Source organism: Taudactylus pleione, unplaced genomic scaffold, assembly GCF_031769625.1.
Source record: "Taudactylus pleione unplaced genomic scaffold, aTauple2 ptg000737l, whole genome shotgun sequence".
NCBI classification, from domain to species: Eukaryota; Metazoa; Chordata; class Amphibia; order Anura; family Myobatrachidae; genus Taudactylus; species Taudactylus pleione.
In genome coordinates this window covers 1445001-1463267 of record NW_028285139.1, presented here as the reverse complement: position 1 = coordinate 1463267, position 18267 = coordinate 1445001, and the positions used below count along the sequence as shown (strand labels likewise).

Genomic DNA, 18267 nt, shown 5'->3' with positions numbered 1-18267 from the left:
CTGACCTTGGTACTTGTTAAGGATACTGAATTTAAACCTCTATATGCTCCTGCCTATACCTTCTAAAATTGACGCTATTTGCGTACGCAGTCATACAGTAAAATAAAGACTTCAGACCTTGAACATGTGTTTGCAAAGCACAAAGTATTATTCAAGTAAAGTACAGATAGTTACACGCTGTGATCGAAGTACAATTTAGCACAAAGAAATTATACAGACTCAAGGTACAGTTATACATACGCACGCGCTCTGGGACCAGATTCCGTCATCATCAAGAAACCTTCATCAACAGCATCAGCATGAAGGCTCCAGATTGGGGTTAGAACACACATATATATACCCTTACAGAAATAGACTATACAATAGAAAAGTTTGGCATGGTTTCATTGGTTCCCAGTGCGGGTGCATCTGTTACAGTATATTTAACAGATTGATTCAAATGGACACAGGTGAGCCTCCAACAGCCTTTGTCTCCGTTTTCCCCCTGCATGCAAATCTAAGATGTTAATTTTAAAAGTACAATTTGGTGTTTTAACTCTCTACTGTTCATAAGTTGAGAATGCAGGTTGCGATCTTCTCACCGATGATACCGGAAAGCTGTTGAGAGTCGATCAGTACAACACCAAACACTGTTTGCTTATCATGTACTAAACCTTAGATACCAAATAATCTTTTATTTCACAGCATTAGTAATAAATAGATAAAACTTGAATCTTATGCTTTGAAGCTATGGAACCTTTTACGTGAATGTGCAGTGTGTAAGTATTAGGGGTTTGGGATGAGACGATAGTTAACTTGGGGCAGATGCGTACGCACGAAGCTAATAGTGTTCGCATGCGGGGTATTATGCATTTGCTAATGTGCGACATGTTAACAGCGCAACTGTGCATAATGTGCGGTGTTTATGCATGCGATTCTATTTATGATGGATTTAATATATAAAATCTATCCTTACTAACATTTTTAAACTGCAATGCAATGTGTTATGGGCAGTGAGCCTCACTCTCAAACAGGGTGGAGACCCCCCGCGATTGCTGGTTCCATCCTGTTTAAAAGCTTTCTTCTGCCTAATTAGGATACCAGTGTCAGTTCTTTTCAAGCAAATTTCTTACCATTGTTCATTCAGTCAAATTCAAGTGTCTGGGCCATATTACAATTGCCACAGCTACACCTGTCCACATGTGGGGTCTCTCCCTTTACATGCAAAAACACCCACAGTTCCTGGTGTATTGTCTTTTCTAATTACTTTTCTCAGGAAGCTGTTTTTCTAGACTCTGCGTGAATACTGTTTATGGTATTTTTTTTTTTATGCAAGGTTGTCCTAAGATACATCAGAGTATGGTTTCTGAAGGGATTATTAAAACATTGCCATATGTACTGAGTTCGTGAGTTGTAACTCAAAATGTCGCGTGGGCGGCCATTCGCATAATGGCGTCGTTTCGATCTAATTTTAAGCTGATCTTGTGTCAGCCAATTATCCAGGTTCGATATTGTGTATGTGAGATGAGGCTCTATGTGAGAGAGGCAGTGCCCTGTTTTAAAGAGGAAAGACAGCAGTAGGAACAGGGTTCTCCAACAGCAAAGAATAGTGGGAATCGGTATGAAATACCACTGGACGGGTGCTGACGGTTAGAAGACTGACAGCAGCATCCCGATCTTCAATATCCTGACGGGTTGGTAAGTATCTTAACCCTCCCCCTCCTAGCCCTAAACCCTCCCGCCAGTGGTGCCTAACTCTAACATCCCCTGGTGGTGCCTAACCCCCGTTCCCGCACCCTAAACCTAACCCTCTCGGGGTGTTGCCTAACCCTAAAACTCCCTCCCTGGAGCCTAACCGTACCCTAACCCACCTCGGGAGGTCCCTAATCCTAAACCCCCCAGCCCTGTGCTAATGCTAGTATACTTGCCTTCGGGATGCCGACGTCTGTATCTTGATCCCTTCAGAATCGCGGCATCGGATTCCTGACGCGCATCGGGATTTTCGGCGTCAGCATCCCTTGCGCCGGCATCTTAACTGTATTGATGCTGTTTGGTGACATATGCCGTCTTTTGCACTGTTGTGACTATGCTGCTGGTCTTGATAAAGGTCAGGAATAAATGAAACGTCGACCGATATATGTAAGAAATAAAAAGCCTTTTTTTCTATTGGAATTGCTCTGGTGAGTGCCCCTTTCATTATTGGATTATTATAGTAGTGAGATTTTGCTCTGCCATTTAATGTAAACAGGTGGCTGCAGTGGCGGTCAGCCATAGTATGGTTCCACACTGGATGACGATCAGTGTGGTATTCCTAATGAGGCGATTCCTTTCGTTCTGTCTGTTGAAATCTCAGAGAGCAGAAAAAACTTTCGGTGGTGTAGTATAGTTTATACAAATAAAGGACTCATCAGAATATGTACATGCTTTCCGACATATAGACAGTAGACAGATAGGCATCAATGGGAGTGGATCAGACCGGATAAAGATTGGGACCTTGATGAATGGTTCCTCCTTCCAACACCCGTGTGTACCTTCACTCATCGAGTAATTGCATATGAAAATAGATGGAAATATGCTTCCAATAGTGTGAAACTGTTTTTATTAAATTCTGATAAGACAACATGTATAAAAGGGGTACATTGGACTCTCACCAGATGTTATTGTCTACCAGATAAACATTGCCTTTATGTCTACTGTTCTAAGATATCCACCAGGCATCCCCGGAAACTATCCTCCAACAGCCAGGTAAGGTCCAAATGTTTCCCCAGATCGTCCTTCCTTTCCAACGCGTTTCGATACTTGAATGTGTATCTTCCTCAAGGCTTAAGGAGAAAGTGAGATGGGGGCGGATATTTATACCACCAACTACCCCAAAACAGTGAAACCTATTTCAAAACATGGATCGACTAACTTACTTCTAAATAACCATAAAGAATCCCATACATACCCAGTCCTTATATATCAGGCTGTTATTTCCAAACTACTTCCAATATATAAAAATCCTGCTTAAAAGCAAATGATAATCCTCTTTCCGGTGGAAGTGACATCATACCAGTTTTAATTATCCGCGCCAACTTCCGGAAACCCGAAGTGCCAGTAAGCATATCACAATGTGTTCTAACCATCAGGTGACGTACTTCTGGTTCCGCCGGAAGTGCAGATGCGTTCCAACTTGTGGTGTGATACATCCACCGGCTTTCTACAGAAGGTCTCAGCTTCTCAATGAGTCTCATATAGTGCTGAGCCTTACAAGAAAGCATCTTTCCATACACAAATCCGGCGGCCATTATCGAGTGGACCCAATAAAACCTCGCGATCATTTTGGAGTGGGACAAATACTGTAGATACATAATGAACATGTGTAAAAGCTGGATCAACAATACAGTATAATAAAAACAATTAAGATCTTAAAATATCAATATAAAAACACAATATGATGAAACAAAAAGAGTAAACAATAATATTTTATAAAACCACTTTTACCGGTAACTCAAAATATTTATTACAGCTGCATTATCTCAATTTACTTTTATCTCCAACCGTGAAAGTTTTATCACTACACCATGAAAGTGTTTTTTTTTCTGTTCTCTTTGAGATGTCAACAGACATAAGAACAATTGGAATTGCCTATCTTTTGTACCGGCTAAGTACCTTTTGGTGATATTATTATGATACAATCCATAGGTCTTAAGGACACAGCTCTTTCTTGGTTTTCTTCCTACCTATCTGATCGCTCTTTTACTGTTCATTTTTCTGATTCTGCCTCCTCTTCGCTACCTCTATCAGTTGGAGTACCGCAAGGCTCTGTCTTAGGTCCTCTGCTATTCTCAATCTATACCACCTCTCTTGGCAAACTAATCAGCTCTTTTGGATTTCAGTACCATCTGTATGCGGATGATAATCAAATAATCTATTTATATCCATCTGTATTGGTCCGTGTCACTGAATGTCTTTCTGCCATTTCATCTTGGATGTCATCTCGCCACCTGAAACTTAATATTTCTAAAACAGAATTAATTATATTTCCACCGGCCAATAACAGTTACCAACCTGATCTCTCTATCACTGTTGATACCTCGACCATCCACCCCGCCCCATAAGCTCGCTGCCTTGGTGTCATCCTTGACTCTGAACTGTCCTTTGTTCCCCACATTCAATCTGTCTCAAAATCATGTTACATACACTTAAAAAACATATTCAAAATTCGACCATATCTTACACAAGACACTGCAAAAACTCTAATCCATGCACTTATTTCCCGCATTGACTATTGCAATAGCCTCCTTACTGGTCTTCCCAAAAACAGGCTATCACCATTACAATCCATTATGAATGCAGCTGCAAGGCTTATCTTCCTTGTGAAACGTTCTTCTTCTGCTCCCCCGCTCTGTCAGTCCCTCCATTGGTTGCCGGTTTTCTACCGTATTCAATACAAAATACTTTCACTTACACATAAGGCTATTAACCAAACCACACCAACATACATCTCTTCACTCATCTCAAAATATCTCCCAACCCGACCTCTCCGCTCAGCACAAGATCTGCGTCTCTCATCCCCATGCATTACTTGCTCCCATTCACGGTTACAGGACTTTCTTCGTGCTGCACCCACGCTATGGAATGAACTACCTCGCACAATAAGACTTTCATCTAGTCTCCAATCCTTCAAGCGATCCCTGACAACTCACCTCTTCAGGCAAGCTGATCAAATTCCAGAACCTCCCACATAACCTTCATAGCTTCCATATCTAATTACATCCCCTTTTTACAGTCCACACACAATCTCACACATTGTCTTTCTCTCACATCCTCATGACATTTGGTCGACATTCCTGTGTGACTGGATCATGCAGCCAACCAAGAAACTGTGCATTCTGGCTGGACCAAATGCAATATATAGCACCTATCCTTGTGTATCAATGCCTATTTCCCTATAGATTGTAAGCTTGCGAGCAGGGCCTTCCTACCTATATATCTGTCTGTTATTACCCCGTTTTGTTCTATTAATGTCTACAATTGTAAAGCGCAACGGAATATGCTGCGCTATATAAGAAACTGTTAATAAATAAATAATAATAATAAATTATTTCCCTTCTTATTTATTACCTAATAAAAAAACCCTGTATATTTTATCAGGGTTGACAGTAGGAGTGTATTTTTCCCCCATAAGTACACCAGACTTATCTTCAGGAACTTTACCATAATAAGCCCTTGTAGGCTCTGATAGCTAGTTCACATAGTCACCTAAAAATCACTTTTCCCCACGTTCCATTTTCATTCCTGTTTTTTGTTTTTACATCTTTAGCATTTCTTTTATTCATCAGAGCAATATGTCATAAAACAAAATAAATAACAAATAGAACAAAGATCCATTAACTTATGGATATATAAATAATACAATTTATTAAAAAAATATTTCCATCAACAAACAAGAGAGAGAAATGGCACATAATATCCAGAGCAGGCTAAACATGGCAGGCACACCCCCCATAAATGAAAAAAAAAAAAATGACAAAATAAAATAGAGTAATGGTTCTTAAACTCTATTCAGGACCCCACACAGGTCATGTTTTCCAGGTTACCTAGCAGGTGCGCAGGTGTATTCATTACACACTGACACATTTTAAAAGATCCACAGATGGAGATAATTCACTTGTGATTCTGTGAGGAGACCTGGAAAACATGCACTGTTTGGGATCCTGAGGGCCGAGTTTGAGAACCTGTGGAATAGGGCAAAGGAGACCCAAAAGAAAAAAAAAAAAAAAACAGATCCCACCTCAGCCTGTAACAGGCGACAAAATGGGCGGATCATCCAGTAAAATCCGGGTTTCATACCAACAAGTACTACTGAAGCAAAAATGTTTTTGGCTTTTTAGGGCCAACATGAAGGAGACTATAAATTCCTCTCACAGCTGGAAAAAAGAAGCCGTGTTAGTCTCCTTATGCAGAGTGGTCTCTAGCCAAGCCATTTTGGAAAGCAAAAAATAGTTTAGCCCGGAATAAAGAAACAGATGGGGAATCTGCCTGGGTCCACATTTGTAGTATACATTTATGGGCCACTGCTGATCTAGCCAGTAGTAAAAAATTATTATCTCCCCTACCCGAAACAGACGGTGGCAGAATACCCAAAATTGCCCACTCCGCCTATAGTGGAAGATGATTAACTAGACGCAGATATATTGACCGATGACCAAAATCTATGGATAAGGGTACAATGTATAGAGGTTGCATCAGAAGCCCCAGACTTCGCACAAACACTAATATCAGACAATCCCATCAAGAACCTGTGGCGAGGGGAAAGATACCCCTTGTGATATGTTATAGAAGATTTCTTCAGGGTCCACAAGAATTTCCTTGGGGTATGTGGTTGGAGTGATCCAGGCACCAAACAGTTACAAGCTTTCAGCTCACAGGATGCACTGGGTCCTCCTACATATACAGTATACCCAGGCTACAGGCATTTCGTTTTTTGTTTGGTGCGCAGGAGACAAGTTTTTTTTTTTTATTTGGTTGAGTAAGCAGCACTAGGCGTCCGGATGGACACTCCTGTGCTGCTGCTCCATCTACCTCCGCCGGCGCCGTAACACCAGTGAGGGAACAGGTGATTTTGGCGGGTGTCAGTAGCGTTTAAGCTGAGCCCAGGACTGCAGCCGGAAACATCTGGGATGCAGGTAAGGCCTGGTGCTGTTCGTAGTTGACGAAGAGCTTATTGCATATATATATATTGGGTACTTTCTCATCTTTGCGGCCCCCTGCTGGAGGCCACTGGTTATGCTACTTGCGGCCCCCCGCTGGAGGTGCTGGTTGCGCTACTTACGTATCTTCACTGACTAGTGTAGATACGTCATATGCGGGGGCGAGTGTGTTCGGTTGGTCATATTCGGCGAGTGTTCGGTGGGTCCGGTTGGATTATTTTGGCTGGCATTTCATTTTCTCACGGATTAAAAGCCTTTTAAGCTTGTAAAGAATGGTAAGTCTGACTTGTAGTATTGTTAGTATTATTGCCTGTTGATTTTTAATGTGATGTGGATTGTGATTATTGCTTGTTGATTTTTAATGGGATGACTTACCTTTTAAGAGAGCGGCGGCCAGATGTCATTGATTGCTTATAATATGGCATCAAAGGGGTTTTCTGCTCCCAAAGTCTTCCGCCACATGAATTCAGCTATATAGGACTGAAGGTGGTGGCGAGCAGTGCCTCTTTGTTTTTTATTTCTCCATTTAGCAGAGCCCCACATTCTTTTCACATTTTGTGTATGTGCGCCTGTTGTGGGATCTATGAAATTATATTTGTGGTTCACAGTTGCATGGCTATATCCTGCTTTTTCGAGGTCCTTTGTTTTATAGACACGCCAGCAGTCCGAATAAATGTTAGATCCCTCTTCAATGTGTTCCACAATACTTGCCATCAGTGTGCCAGCTTCTCTATTGGGGACCTGAACCAGAAAGCACTCTTCATTTTCCCTGCCTACCCCTCCGAAGATCCATTGTTTGGGCAGAACCCTGCCAGCGTTGCTCTTCCCTCTTACAAATAGACTTTCATCTATTTCCACAATTTTGACGCATGAGATGTAATGAGCAGACCTCTCTCATGTAATTATTCCAGTTTATGGTGGTATTTTCGCTCATGTTATGCTGTTTCTTGCACCACTTGATGGACGTCAGCTCCTCTGCCCAACAGTACACAAATCGCAGGGAAGTTAAATATGGTACCCTGGAACCATTATACCAGTTGTCAGACCTGACACTGGGTTTCTTCTTACAACTTTAGACGTTACACCGCCAAACGGTTCCCTCACATACAACTTCATTTCGTGGCCATTTGCACATTTTCTGTTTCGAGCTAAAGTGCCTCTTTCTTGAAAGAAAGCAACGGCATCTTCCTCAGTATTTGGAAAATTAAAAATGAGCATCATTTTGGGTTACTTTTTTTACCACAAACAATGCGGGGGGGTTTGACGAAATTTTTGCCCAAATAAAATACGCCGTGGACAGAACAGATATATCGCGCTGCGTAAAACACAGTAGCAGTAACGTAATTAGTACAATTTTAAGAAAAGTTACGTAAGTTAAGTACCTTACGTAGCAGATAAGTAAGTAACGTAGCGGGGGCCGCAAAGGTGAGGAAGTACCATATATTGTTGCATTGCATGTGACTTGTGAAATCTGTTGTGTGTTAACTTCCTTTTTATTCATGAATGACCTCTCTGAACTTATGGGAGAAGCATATAGTTCTTCAGATAGACTATTCCATGTTACAAAGAAAGTTACAGCCTTATACCCCCTCCCACCAGACGAGTGCGCTAAGTGGGAAGTTTCGCCAATGATAGACGCACATGTGGCACATCTGGTCAGGAGCGCCACATTGAACATACCATCTGCACCCTTCCTTAGGCATTCCACGGATAGGAGACTTGAAGCCTGTCTCAAGGTGGTCTTTTCTCTGTCAGGAGCTGTTGCCAGCCCGGCCATAGCTATGGCCTGGGTTTCTAAGGCCATTGAGGAATTGATAAAGGCACTGGAAAATACTCTTCCAGAGAACAGCTGACAATTATCTCCTATATTAAGGAGGCAGCCTTCTATCTGGGAGAGGCGGCATTAGACACCGGTATTCTGTCCTCTAAGGCATCAGCTGCCTCAGTTGTGGCTCACAGAGCCCTATGGTTAAGGGACTGGAAAGCCGATGCAGGGTCCAAGAAGGCCCTGGTATCCCTTCCATTTACGGGCGGCATTCTGTTTAGCACAGAGTTGGATAAGATTGTAGCTACGGTGGCAGCCTCCAAGGCGGCTGGTCTGCCTTTAACATCCACTCCTAGACCTAGACAGTCGTCCTTTCGAGCCTTTCTGCCACATGGAAAAGCAAAGGGTCAGTCTTCCACTAGAGCTAGTTCTCATAGAAGACTGCAATCTAATGGTGCATACACACGGTCAGATTTTTCCTTCAGATATGAACGATAACGATTTAAAAATCGTTCAGTCGTTCATATCTGAAGGAAAATCGTTCATATCTGACATGCCTGAACGATGGACGATCAACGATGCGCGTTCCCGATGGTCAGATAACGATTTCCGACATCTGATGTGTTTGCAGTCAGACTTGGACGATTCCATTCATTTTAATGCAGTCAAAAATCGTTCAATCGTTCAAATCGTTCAAAACTTTGGTCAAATCGTTCAAATCGTTTAATCGTTCATCTGACAAATCTGACAAGTCTGACAAATCTGACCGTGTGTATGCTCCATTAGAAACCTTGGCGAAACAGACATCCGGCTTCCAGGTCAGACGATAAATCCGCAGCCTGATGGGCGAGCCTCCCCCTGGGGAATCCCAGGGTAGGTGGCCGACTACTTCAGTAATCGCACACCTGGCATCTCACGACAACAGACGCCTGGGTTCGGGAGGTGGGCTTTCGGGTACGCCCTTACTTTCTGGAGAAGTCCCCCCCCCCCCCCCCCAAGGTTTTTCTGCACAACTCCCCCAGCGGAGCCTGCAAAGGCCTCGACCCTCCAGCAGGCCTTTCATTCCCTCCTGGATCCAGGGGCAATAATCCGGGTTTCAGTGAATCAACTAGGAAAGGGTTATTCAACCTATTTTTGATACAAAAACCCAATGGATCTCACCGGCTTATTCTGAATCTAAATGGTTTCAACACATTTATCCGGTTGCCCAGGTTCCGTATGGAAACCCTTTGGTCATTTGTTTTGGTAATGGAACCAGGGGATTTTATGGTATCCTTTGGGACATTCAGGATGCATATCTGCATGTGCCAATTACACTGTCCCACCAACGGTTTCTGTGGTTTGCGGTTCTGCAGAAACATTTCCAATTTCAGGCGCTGCCTTTTGGTTTGTGAACAGCCCCTCGGGTGTTTACCAAGATAATGGCCGTGATGACTGCCTGCCTCAGGCACCAGGGAGTCAGAGTACTGCCATACCTGGACAATCTCCTGATATTGGCACAATCTCCACAGGTGTTGCAGCATCATGTCAGACTGACGATTGTCTGTCTACACAGACTCGGCTGGATCATAAATTGTAAATTGGAAGAAGTCGTCACTTCTTCCAGTACAACAGATGGTGCATTTAGGTGCATGCTTAGATTCTCTGGCACAGAGGATATATCTGCCAGAAGACAAGATTGTGGCACTTCAGTTGCGGATTCGCAGGTTTCTCCACAACCAGTCAGTATCTGTTCACTCAGCAATGCAGGTTTTGGGATCCATGGTGTCCACCTTCGACATGGTGGAATATGCTCAGTTCCACTCCAGACCACTGAAACGGCTAATCCTCTCCTGCTGGAACAGGGAGTACCACTCAATAAAGTCAGACAATCAGTCTTTCTCCAGAAGTGCGGCTGTCCCTCTCATGGTGGTTGCAGACGTTTCATCTGAACAGGAGTCGCCCATTCTGGATTCCAGATTGGGTGCTCCTCATTATCGATGCTAGCCTCCGCGGATGGGGCGCAGTGACAGGTCGGCACACATTTCAGGGAAGATGGACGACCAGGGAAGGTCTCCTGTCCATAAATGTCCTGGAACTACCTGCAGTGTTCAGAGCACTCGTTCAGGCACAGGATGTACTGAAGGGCAGGCCTGTTCATGTACAGTCCAACAATGCCACTGCAGTAGCCTACCTCAAACATCAGGGAGGCACGCAAAGTCAGGCTGCCATGGCGGAAGTGACATTCTACCCAGACCAGAATGTTTGATAACTTCCAGCACACTCTGCAGTATTCATATCAGGAGTCCTCAATTGGGAAGCGGACTTCCTAAGTCGGCAGGATATACACACCAGAGAGTGGGCTCTTCATCCACAAGTATTTCAGAGCCTAGTGGACAGATGGGGACTTCCAGAGGTAGACTTCATGGCCTCAGGCCACAACCACATGGTCCCCAGGTACGGGTCCAAAACCAGAGATCAAGCCTCCGAATTTGTGGACGCTCTAGCAGTGAATTGGCACTTCATGCTAGCGTACCTGTTTCCTCCATTTTCCCTTCTCCCAAGGGTCATCAGGAAATTCAAGCAGGAGGGCGGAACAGTAATACTGATGGCCCCTGCTTGGCCCAGACGTCATTGGTTCATCGACCTTCAGAGTCTCTCCATAGACACTCCATGGACTCTTCCTCTAAGGCCGGACCTGTTAACACAGGGTCCTTGCCTGTATCTGGATCTTCATCATCTGTCTTTGACGGCGTAGCTCTTGAAACTTCCATCTTAAGAGCCAAGGGTTTGGGCGCGGAAACCTTCCTCTGCTCGCATTTATTACAAAGTTTGGCACTCGTATTTTCAGTGGTGTAAACATAGAAAATATGATCCTGAAGTTTTTCAGATCTCTCGAGTGCTTGCTTTTCTTCAGGCTGGGTTAGACCGGGGTCTCCGCCTGGCCACCCTGAGGGTTCAGGCATCTGCACTCTGTTTGGTTTCAGCGAAGGATCACCCCGCTGCCTGATGTTAGGACATTTTCTCAGGGTGTTCTGAGGGTTCATCCTCCCATTGTCCCTCCGGTAGCTCTGTGTGATTTGTCTCTGATTCTCAGGGCTCTACAGGCTCCCCCATTCAAACCCCTGAAATCAGTAGACCTTAAGTGGTCGACGGTGAAGACCGTTTTTCTTATAGCTATCTCCTCTGCCTGTAGGGTCTCTGATTTGGCAGCTCTTTCTTGTCGCTCTCCCTTTTTGATTTTTCATCGGGATAGAGCTGTTCTTCGTACCAGGGCGGGCTACCTACCTAAGGTTGTATCCCGTTTTCATATAAATGAAGAAATTGTGGTTCCAGTCTTCAGGCCTCTCTATAGGTGAAGCTTCTCTGGATGTGATGCGCACCCTACATATTTACGTGGATCGCGCCATCTCCATTAGGAAATCGGATTCTCTTTTTGTGTTGTATGGCTGTCATAAGCGAGGTTGGCCAGCTAACAAACAGACTCTGGCTAGGTAACTTCGTATGACAATTTCTCAAGAGTACACACAAGCTGATCTCTCTGTTCCAAACACAGTGACTGCACATTCTACTCGATCCGTGGGACCATCGTGGGCGTTTCATCGTGGTACCTCTGCTTAACAATTATGCAAGGCAGCCACGTGGTCTTCCGTCCACATTTTTGTAAAATTTTATGCATTTGATACATTTGCCTGTCAGGATGCTTCCTATGGGCGTCGGATTCTTCTTTCTACTAAACCGGAGCGTCCCCACCCTTAAGGGAACTGCTTTGGGACATCCCCGAGGTAATTCTTGTAAACCCTATGGACCACAAAGAAGAAAATAAGAGTTATGGTTTAACATACGTATTTGTTAACTTTTCTTCGAGGTCCATAGGGTCCACAGGACACCCACCCTAATGCGCCTGGTGGTATTGGGTAATGTTTTTCTTTTGTATTTCTATGATTCCCTCTTCTTAGAGAGAGCGTTTCTGAGGTGCAATTGCCTTTCCTTCTCATCTTTTCCTTCTGCTTTGGGCTTGGTAACAAACTAAATGCCTGTAGCCAGGGGCAGGGTATATATGGAGGAGGACCCAGTGCATCCTGGTAGCTGAAAGCTTGTAACTGTTTGGTGCCTGGATAACTCCAACCACATACCCCAAGGTAATTCATATGGACCTCGAAGAAAAAGATTTAACAAAGGTGTGTTAAACCATAACTCTTATTTTCTCTATACATGCCGGATGAGAACACTGACTGATTGAGAATATAAGAATGAGCATAACAGGCTTTCCATGGTAATATGGGGGAATACAGTACACCAAGTAGATAACCCTGTAGATATTTTAGAATAGTCTAAGGCAGTGGTTCCCAAACTTTTTTTGAATCACGGCGCCCTAGAGAATCTGCATTGTTTTCATGGCACCCCTAAGCCAAAAGTTTTTGTTTTTTGAGAAATTCAGAAAAAAATGTAGTAAAGTGAAGTAAATTGTGCTTACCTGTCATCCTTAGGTTTAGTTATGTAGTGGTGGACAGGTTTGCACTTCTGTTTGTCCATATATTTACATTACATTGACCATAAATAATATGATTTGGTGCTGGACCACCAACCTGAGGCACCCCTGCAAGTGTCCCGAGGAGTGCCATGGCTCACAGTTTGAGAACCACTGGTCTAAGGGAAACTGGAGAATTTTATAATGAAGAGAAATTGCCCCCTGTCCCCCATAGGTCTAGCTAATAATGGCTCCAAAGGGTTGGACCAATCTTCTGAGGAAAGAGTTTGTATCAACTCCTAGTGTTGCGCCTGATCTAGCGCCAGAGAGTGGGATTGAGGTAATCCATATTTATCCACTAACTCCGCCACTCGATAGGGCCGACCGTTTCCAGTGTCAACCAATGCTTGCATGTAAGGAATCCCCCCTGTCAGACCATGATGAGAAAGGCACAGAGGCCTCCCCATTTTGAAACTCAGGAGTTAAAAGTAATGGGAGAAAGAGAATATGGTGAAATTTTTTTTATTTTTTAATCACTGATGCCCACCATAAGGGTTAGAATATGCAAGATTTAACTTTGACTGTCTAGGTATTTCTGAAAAATACCCAGTTTTAGTGTTTTCTATCATTTAATATGCTTTTTTTTTCTTTCTTTGGTTCTTTTAGCCACGGGCAATTAATGTAGATCTGCAGCCTGACGCCACTCTACAGGTTGATATATCTGATGCACTAAGCGAGAGAGACAAAGTGAAGTTCACTGTGCATACAAAGGTGGGTACCACTTATCATGAAAATGAGAATTGTAGTTCTTCAGATTAATCATGATATCTGTAAATCAAAAGGCGGTATATCCAATATGATTTTTTTTTCTACTTTTTTTTGTTTTGAGTCCATCTATTTATAACCGTGTAATTGCTGTTTTATTTTTACATACCTACATTTAAATCTGCCACTCTCAGGGAGAAAGTAGAAGTTGGAGGTGTAGAGACATGGAACTCCAAATTGTGTCATTGACACCTTTCACTGAGAAGGACATCATCCAGTCCCCTGAGCCTCCTACTTCGTTAAGTGGTTGGGATCCAGGAGGCTGTTCAACTCTCACTAGATTATAGGGAACTCCCCGAAATTCTGGTGTTTCCCGGACATTCACAGGGGAGTAGACAAGTATGGTTTTATGTATGCCAGCTGTGTAAACAGACTGGCACTATTTAGTAGCTGTATTTAGCCACAAGGAAGAGAGCCTCCTCAACTTTGTACTGCCTACACCACCTGTGGGTCTTTGAAGTGACTGGATATCTTGAAAGGCAAATGGCAGTGTTTCGGCTGTTCTTGGGACCCCTATTGCTTTGTGAGCATAAATTATGTAAATCAGAAATGTAAATTAATCTGGTATTTAAATCATGTGTATGATGTATTTATAGATAGAGGAATAAGCCAGATGCGGCACACAGGCAATTCTTTGTTTTGCGTATTTACTTTTTCCATCACCCCATACTTTATATTTTCAGCACAGTTGTGTTTTTAAATGTTGATGAATATTTAACTTTTTCACAATAAGCATTAATAATGCCACACTTGGTTATATGGGATACATTTTATGAATCAGCGTGTGTGTGTGTGTGTGTGTGTGTGTGTGTGTGTGTGTGTGTGTGTGTATGTATGTATGTATGTGTGTGTGTGTGTGTATATATATATATATATAATTACACAGACCTACTTCTTCCTTGCGCATTAAACAGTCCTTCTAGTCGCGCCGTGGTGACTCGCAAGCGCCAAGTGTCTTTACGAGCAAAGTTTTACCTTTAAAATGCATCTTATTCACAAGGCAATGTGAATAGGACGCACAAGCAACTTCTGCTGATTAATGAGATGTGGCATGGCTATATTCTGTGTGCGACTGCGGCTGTATCTGCATGCAAAATGCTACATTACAGTGTCAGCGGCTTTTTCTTTAAATACATCTGAAGATGGTGTAAACTAATGGGTCCATAGTAAGTTTGCTGCATAGGGGTCAGATCCTAGTCCCCATTGATAATAATGGGGACTGCGATCTGCAGAGCTAATTAGTCTTCTGCAGGAGTTTTCCATGAAATCTCCTGCATTAGATTATTAGTAAGTAGCAACCATTCATAAAATTATGTAGAAACTGCAGTTTTACATAATTGTATGAAAAGAAAACTCTTGATAAATAGGCCCCATGCACTTAAAAATGTGCTTGCAGCTGTGTAGACCGTTGATACTTTTTAATTGAACTGCAGTGGAAAGTAAGGTTAAGGGTATATTTACTAAAGTGTGGGTTATTAGAAGTAGAGATGTTGCCTATAGCAACTAATCAGATTCTTCTTAACATTCATCTAGCACCTTCTAGATTATAATAGCTAGAATTTGATTGGTTGCTATGGGCAACATCTCCACTTCTAAAAACCTGCAAGTTAGTAAATATACCCCTAAGACTGAACAATTATTTTACCTTTATGCTTTAAATCTAAAAAAATTTTTGTGGGGTTTAGTAGTCCTTTACTTATTTATTCTTGAAATATCCTTACTCTTTTATTGTATTTTGCATGGTAGTTTTTAGTTGCTTTTTTTTAATGTTGTTATAATTTTGTGTTGACAGAGTTCACTACCAAACTTCAAGCAGAACGAGTTTTCTGTGGTGCGACAGCATGAGGAGTTTATATGGCTTCACGATTCCTTTGTGGAGAATGAGGATTATGCAGGATATATTGTACGTGTAATTTCTATCATTGGGTTCTTTCCCAATATTTTTTAAAAAAAATTGCAAAAGCAATGTACAGATGTAGCACATGTTGAATTGTTCTCTAATGCTGGGTGCTTTTGCTGATTTTCTGCTGTGGCATTGAGGAATCATGTTGCATTGTGTCAAGTGTGTTTTCCCTAGCGTAATATTGAAATTTCAAGCAATCTGTTTTTCTGCCAACAGATGGCACTTGGATAAAATTTAACTAAATGTGCCCCATGAATGACGAGTATGCAGCACATGCTGAAAAGCTGAAGGGGGTTAATTGGCAAGATTGGATTTGGATCTTGCCCATTATACCAAAAGGGAATGAAAACAATGATGCACACAAATTAATAAAGTTTAACAACATACTAAAAGAGTCTCCAGCATACTTGTTAACCACTTTATCAGATAAATCTTTTCTTTTTTTAGTGAATTGGGAAACACCCCTGTTCTTTATTCTGGGGCCAGGGAAGAGACCAAATATGTACTCCAAGAGTCCCTAGTGTATTAATTACCATGGGTGTTGTATCCAATGGTGGTCGCGGGATGTGGTCAGGAAGCAGACGGTCTAAATGCCGACCGCCAGCTTCCCGACTGTCAAATCCCGGCAAGATGCTAATGACAGGCTTCGAAAACCTGACGCCTTTCATTAGACCTACGCCGGGAGCCTGGCATGCCGAACGAAGGTAAGGGGGGGGGAGGATTAGGTTTTAGGGCTCCCAGGGACTTAGGGTTAGGCACCCCCCCCCCCCCCCCCCCCCAGGAGGGTTAGGTTTAGGCTAGGGGAAGGGGTATTAGGCCTCCCGGTGGGAGGTTAGGCTTAGGCACCCCCCTGGGAGACTTAGGTTTAGGCTGTGGGGACGGGGGGTTAGGGTTAGGCACCCCTAAGGGAGGGTTAGGGGGGAGAATAGGGTTAGTTATACTTCTTACCTTATTAGCGATTGGGCTTCCGCTGTCGGGATTTGGGCCGGCGGTAATACATGCTACGCCAGGGGTGGCCAACCAGTCGGAGGCAAAGAGCCAAAAAATATATGTAGTCAATCGAAAGAGACGATAGGCCACGCCCCTTTTGCATGCTGTCACAAGGCCACGCCCCATTTTTGTGCGCACGCCTTTGGTATGACATTTGCAGGAGCATGACCTTGTGTGTCACCCCCGTTTTTAGTCACGCTGGGGGCGAGCCCAGGACATTAAAAATAAACATTTGACATAATCTTCCCAATATACATTTTTCACTGTTGAAGTGAAAGAAAAAGCCAGAGCAACATAGAAAACATTGAAATAGCCACGTTCACATAAAATACATATTGAAATCCAGAACCACATAAAATACATTGAGAATGCCAGTGTCCATTATGCTGTGCCCCATATGCAATGCCCCCAGTAGTTGTGGCCCTTATGCAATGACCCCTGTAGCTGTGCCCATTATGCACTGTCCCCTGTAGTTGTGCCCATTAATCAATGCCCGCAGTAGTTGTGGCCCTTATACAATGCCCCCTGTAGCTGTGCCCCTTCTACAAATGCCCCTTGTAGCTGTGCCCATTAACCAATGCCCTCAGTAGTTGTGGCCCTTATGCAATGCCCCCTGTAGCTGTGCCCCTTCTACAAATGCCCCTTGTAGCTGTGCCCATTAAGCAGTGCCCTCAGTAGTTGTGACCCTTATGCAATGCCCCTGTAGGTGTGCCTATTATGCAATGCCCTCTGCAGTTGTGCCCCTTCTGAAATCCCCCCTGTAGCTGTGCCCATTAAGCAATGCCCCCTGTACTGTGCCCATTATGAAATGCCCCCCAGTAGTTGCCCATTCTGCACTGTCCCCTGTAGCTGTGCCCATTAAGCAATGCCCCCTGTAGCAGTTCCCTTGTGCAATGCTCCCTGTAGTTGTGCCCTCAGCACTAGCTCCCCCCCCCCCCCCCTTAAGAGGAAACTTACATTGTGCTGGCACCGCTCCACGACGTCAGGGCTCCCGAGTCCCGCTGCGCCGTTGCTGCTGCTTCTTATGTCGCCTGCTGGATCGAACTGGATCCAGCAGACGCGCGGGCTCCTCATATCGCGGGCGACGTCATGACATCTCCCGCGCACTGCATTACTGGGAACGCTGGCCTCTGAAGCGATCAGAGGCTTCTTTAGCCTCTGATGGCTTTAGAGACTAGCGTTCCCAGTAACAATGGGGGTCTTCCGAGCCGCATTAGAAGCTCAGAAGAGCCTCATGCGGCTCGAGAGCCGTGGGTTGGCCACTGCTGTGCTACACCCATGGTCGGGAATGGCACAGCATTAAGACCGTTTGACACTTGCTACACCTTTATGTATTCGTTAATAAAATATTATGGGGTCGATTTACAAAGCCTTGAAGAGAGAGAAAGTGGACGGAGATAAAGTACTAACCAATCAGCTGCTGTCATTTTTCAAACAGCTTATAAACTGTCACTTTACAAGCTGTTTGAAAAATGACAGGAGCTAATTGGTTGGTACTTTATCTCCATCCACTTTCTCTCTCACCGAGGCTTAGTACATAGACCCCTTTGTATATTTATGTATTTTTTATTGCCACTGGGTTATAATTTGTTTGAATTTTTGCTTATCTGGGGTATTATAATTCTTATTAATTCATGCCATTTAATTTTGAATTGCTAAG

The 18267-nt window shown here is 43.5% G+C and overlaps 1 protein-coding gene across 1 annotated transcript in view; it reads left to right on the top strand.

Moving 5' to 3' along the window:
• The window catches only part of SNX6 (sorting nexin 6), a 51314-nt gene that overhangs the window by 11523 nt on the left and 21524 nt on the right, over positions 1 to 18267 (top strand). Inside the window, exons 3-4 of the mRNA XM_088457079.1 lie at positions 13556 to 13660; positions 15507 to 15617. Of these exons, the coding sequence (XP_088313205.1) occupies positions 13556 to 13660; positions 15507 to 15617 (216 nt within the window). The remainder of the gene's footprint in view (positions 1 to 13555; positions 13661 to 15506; positions 15618 to 18267) is intronic.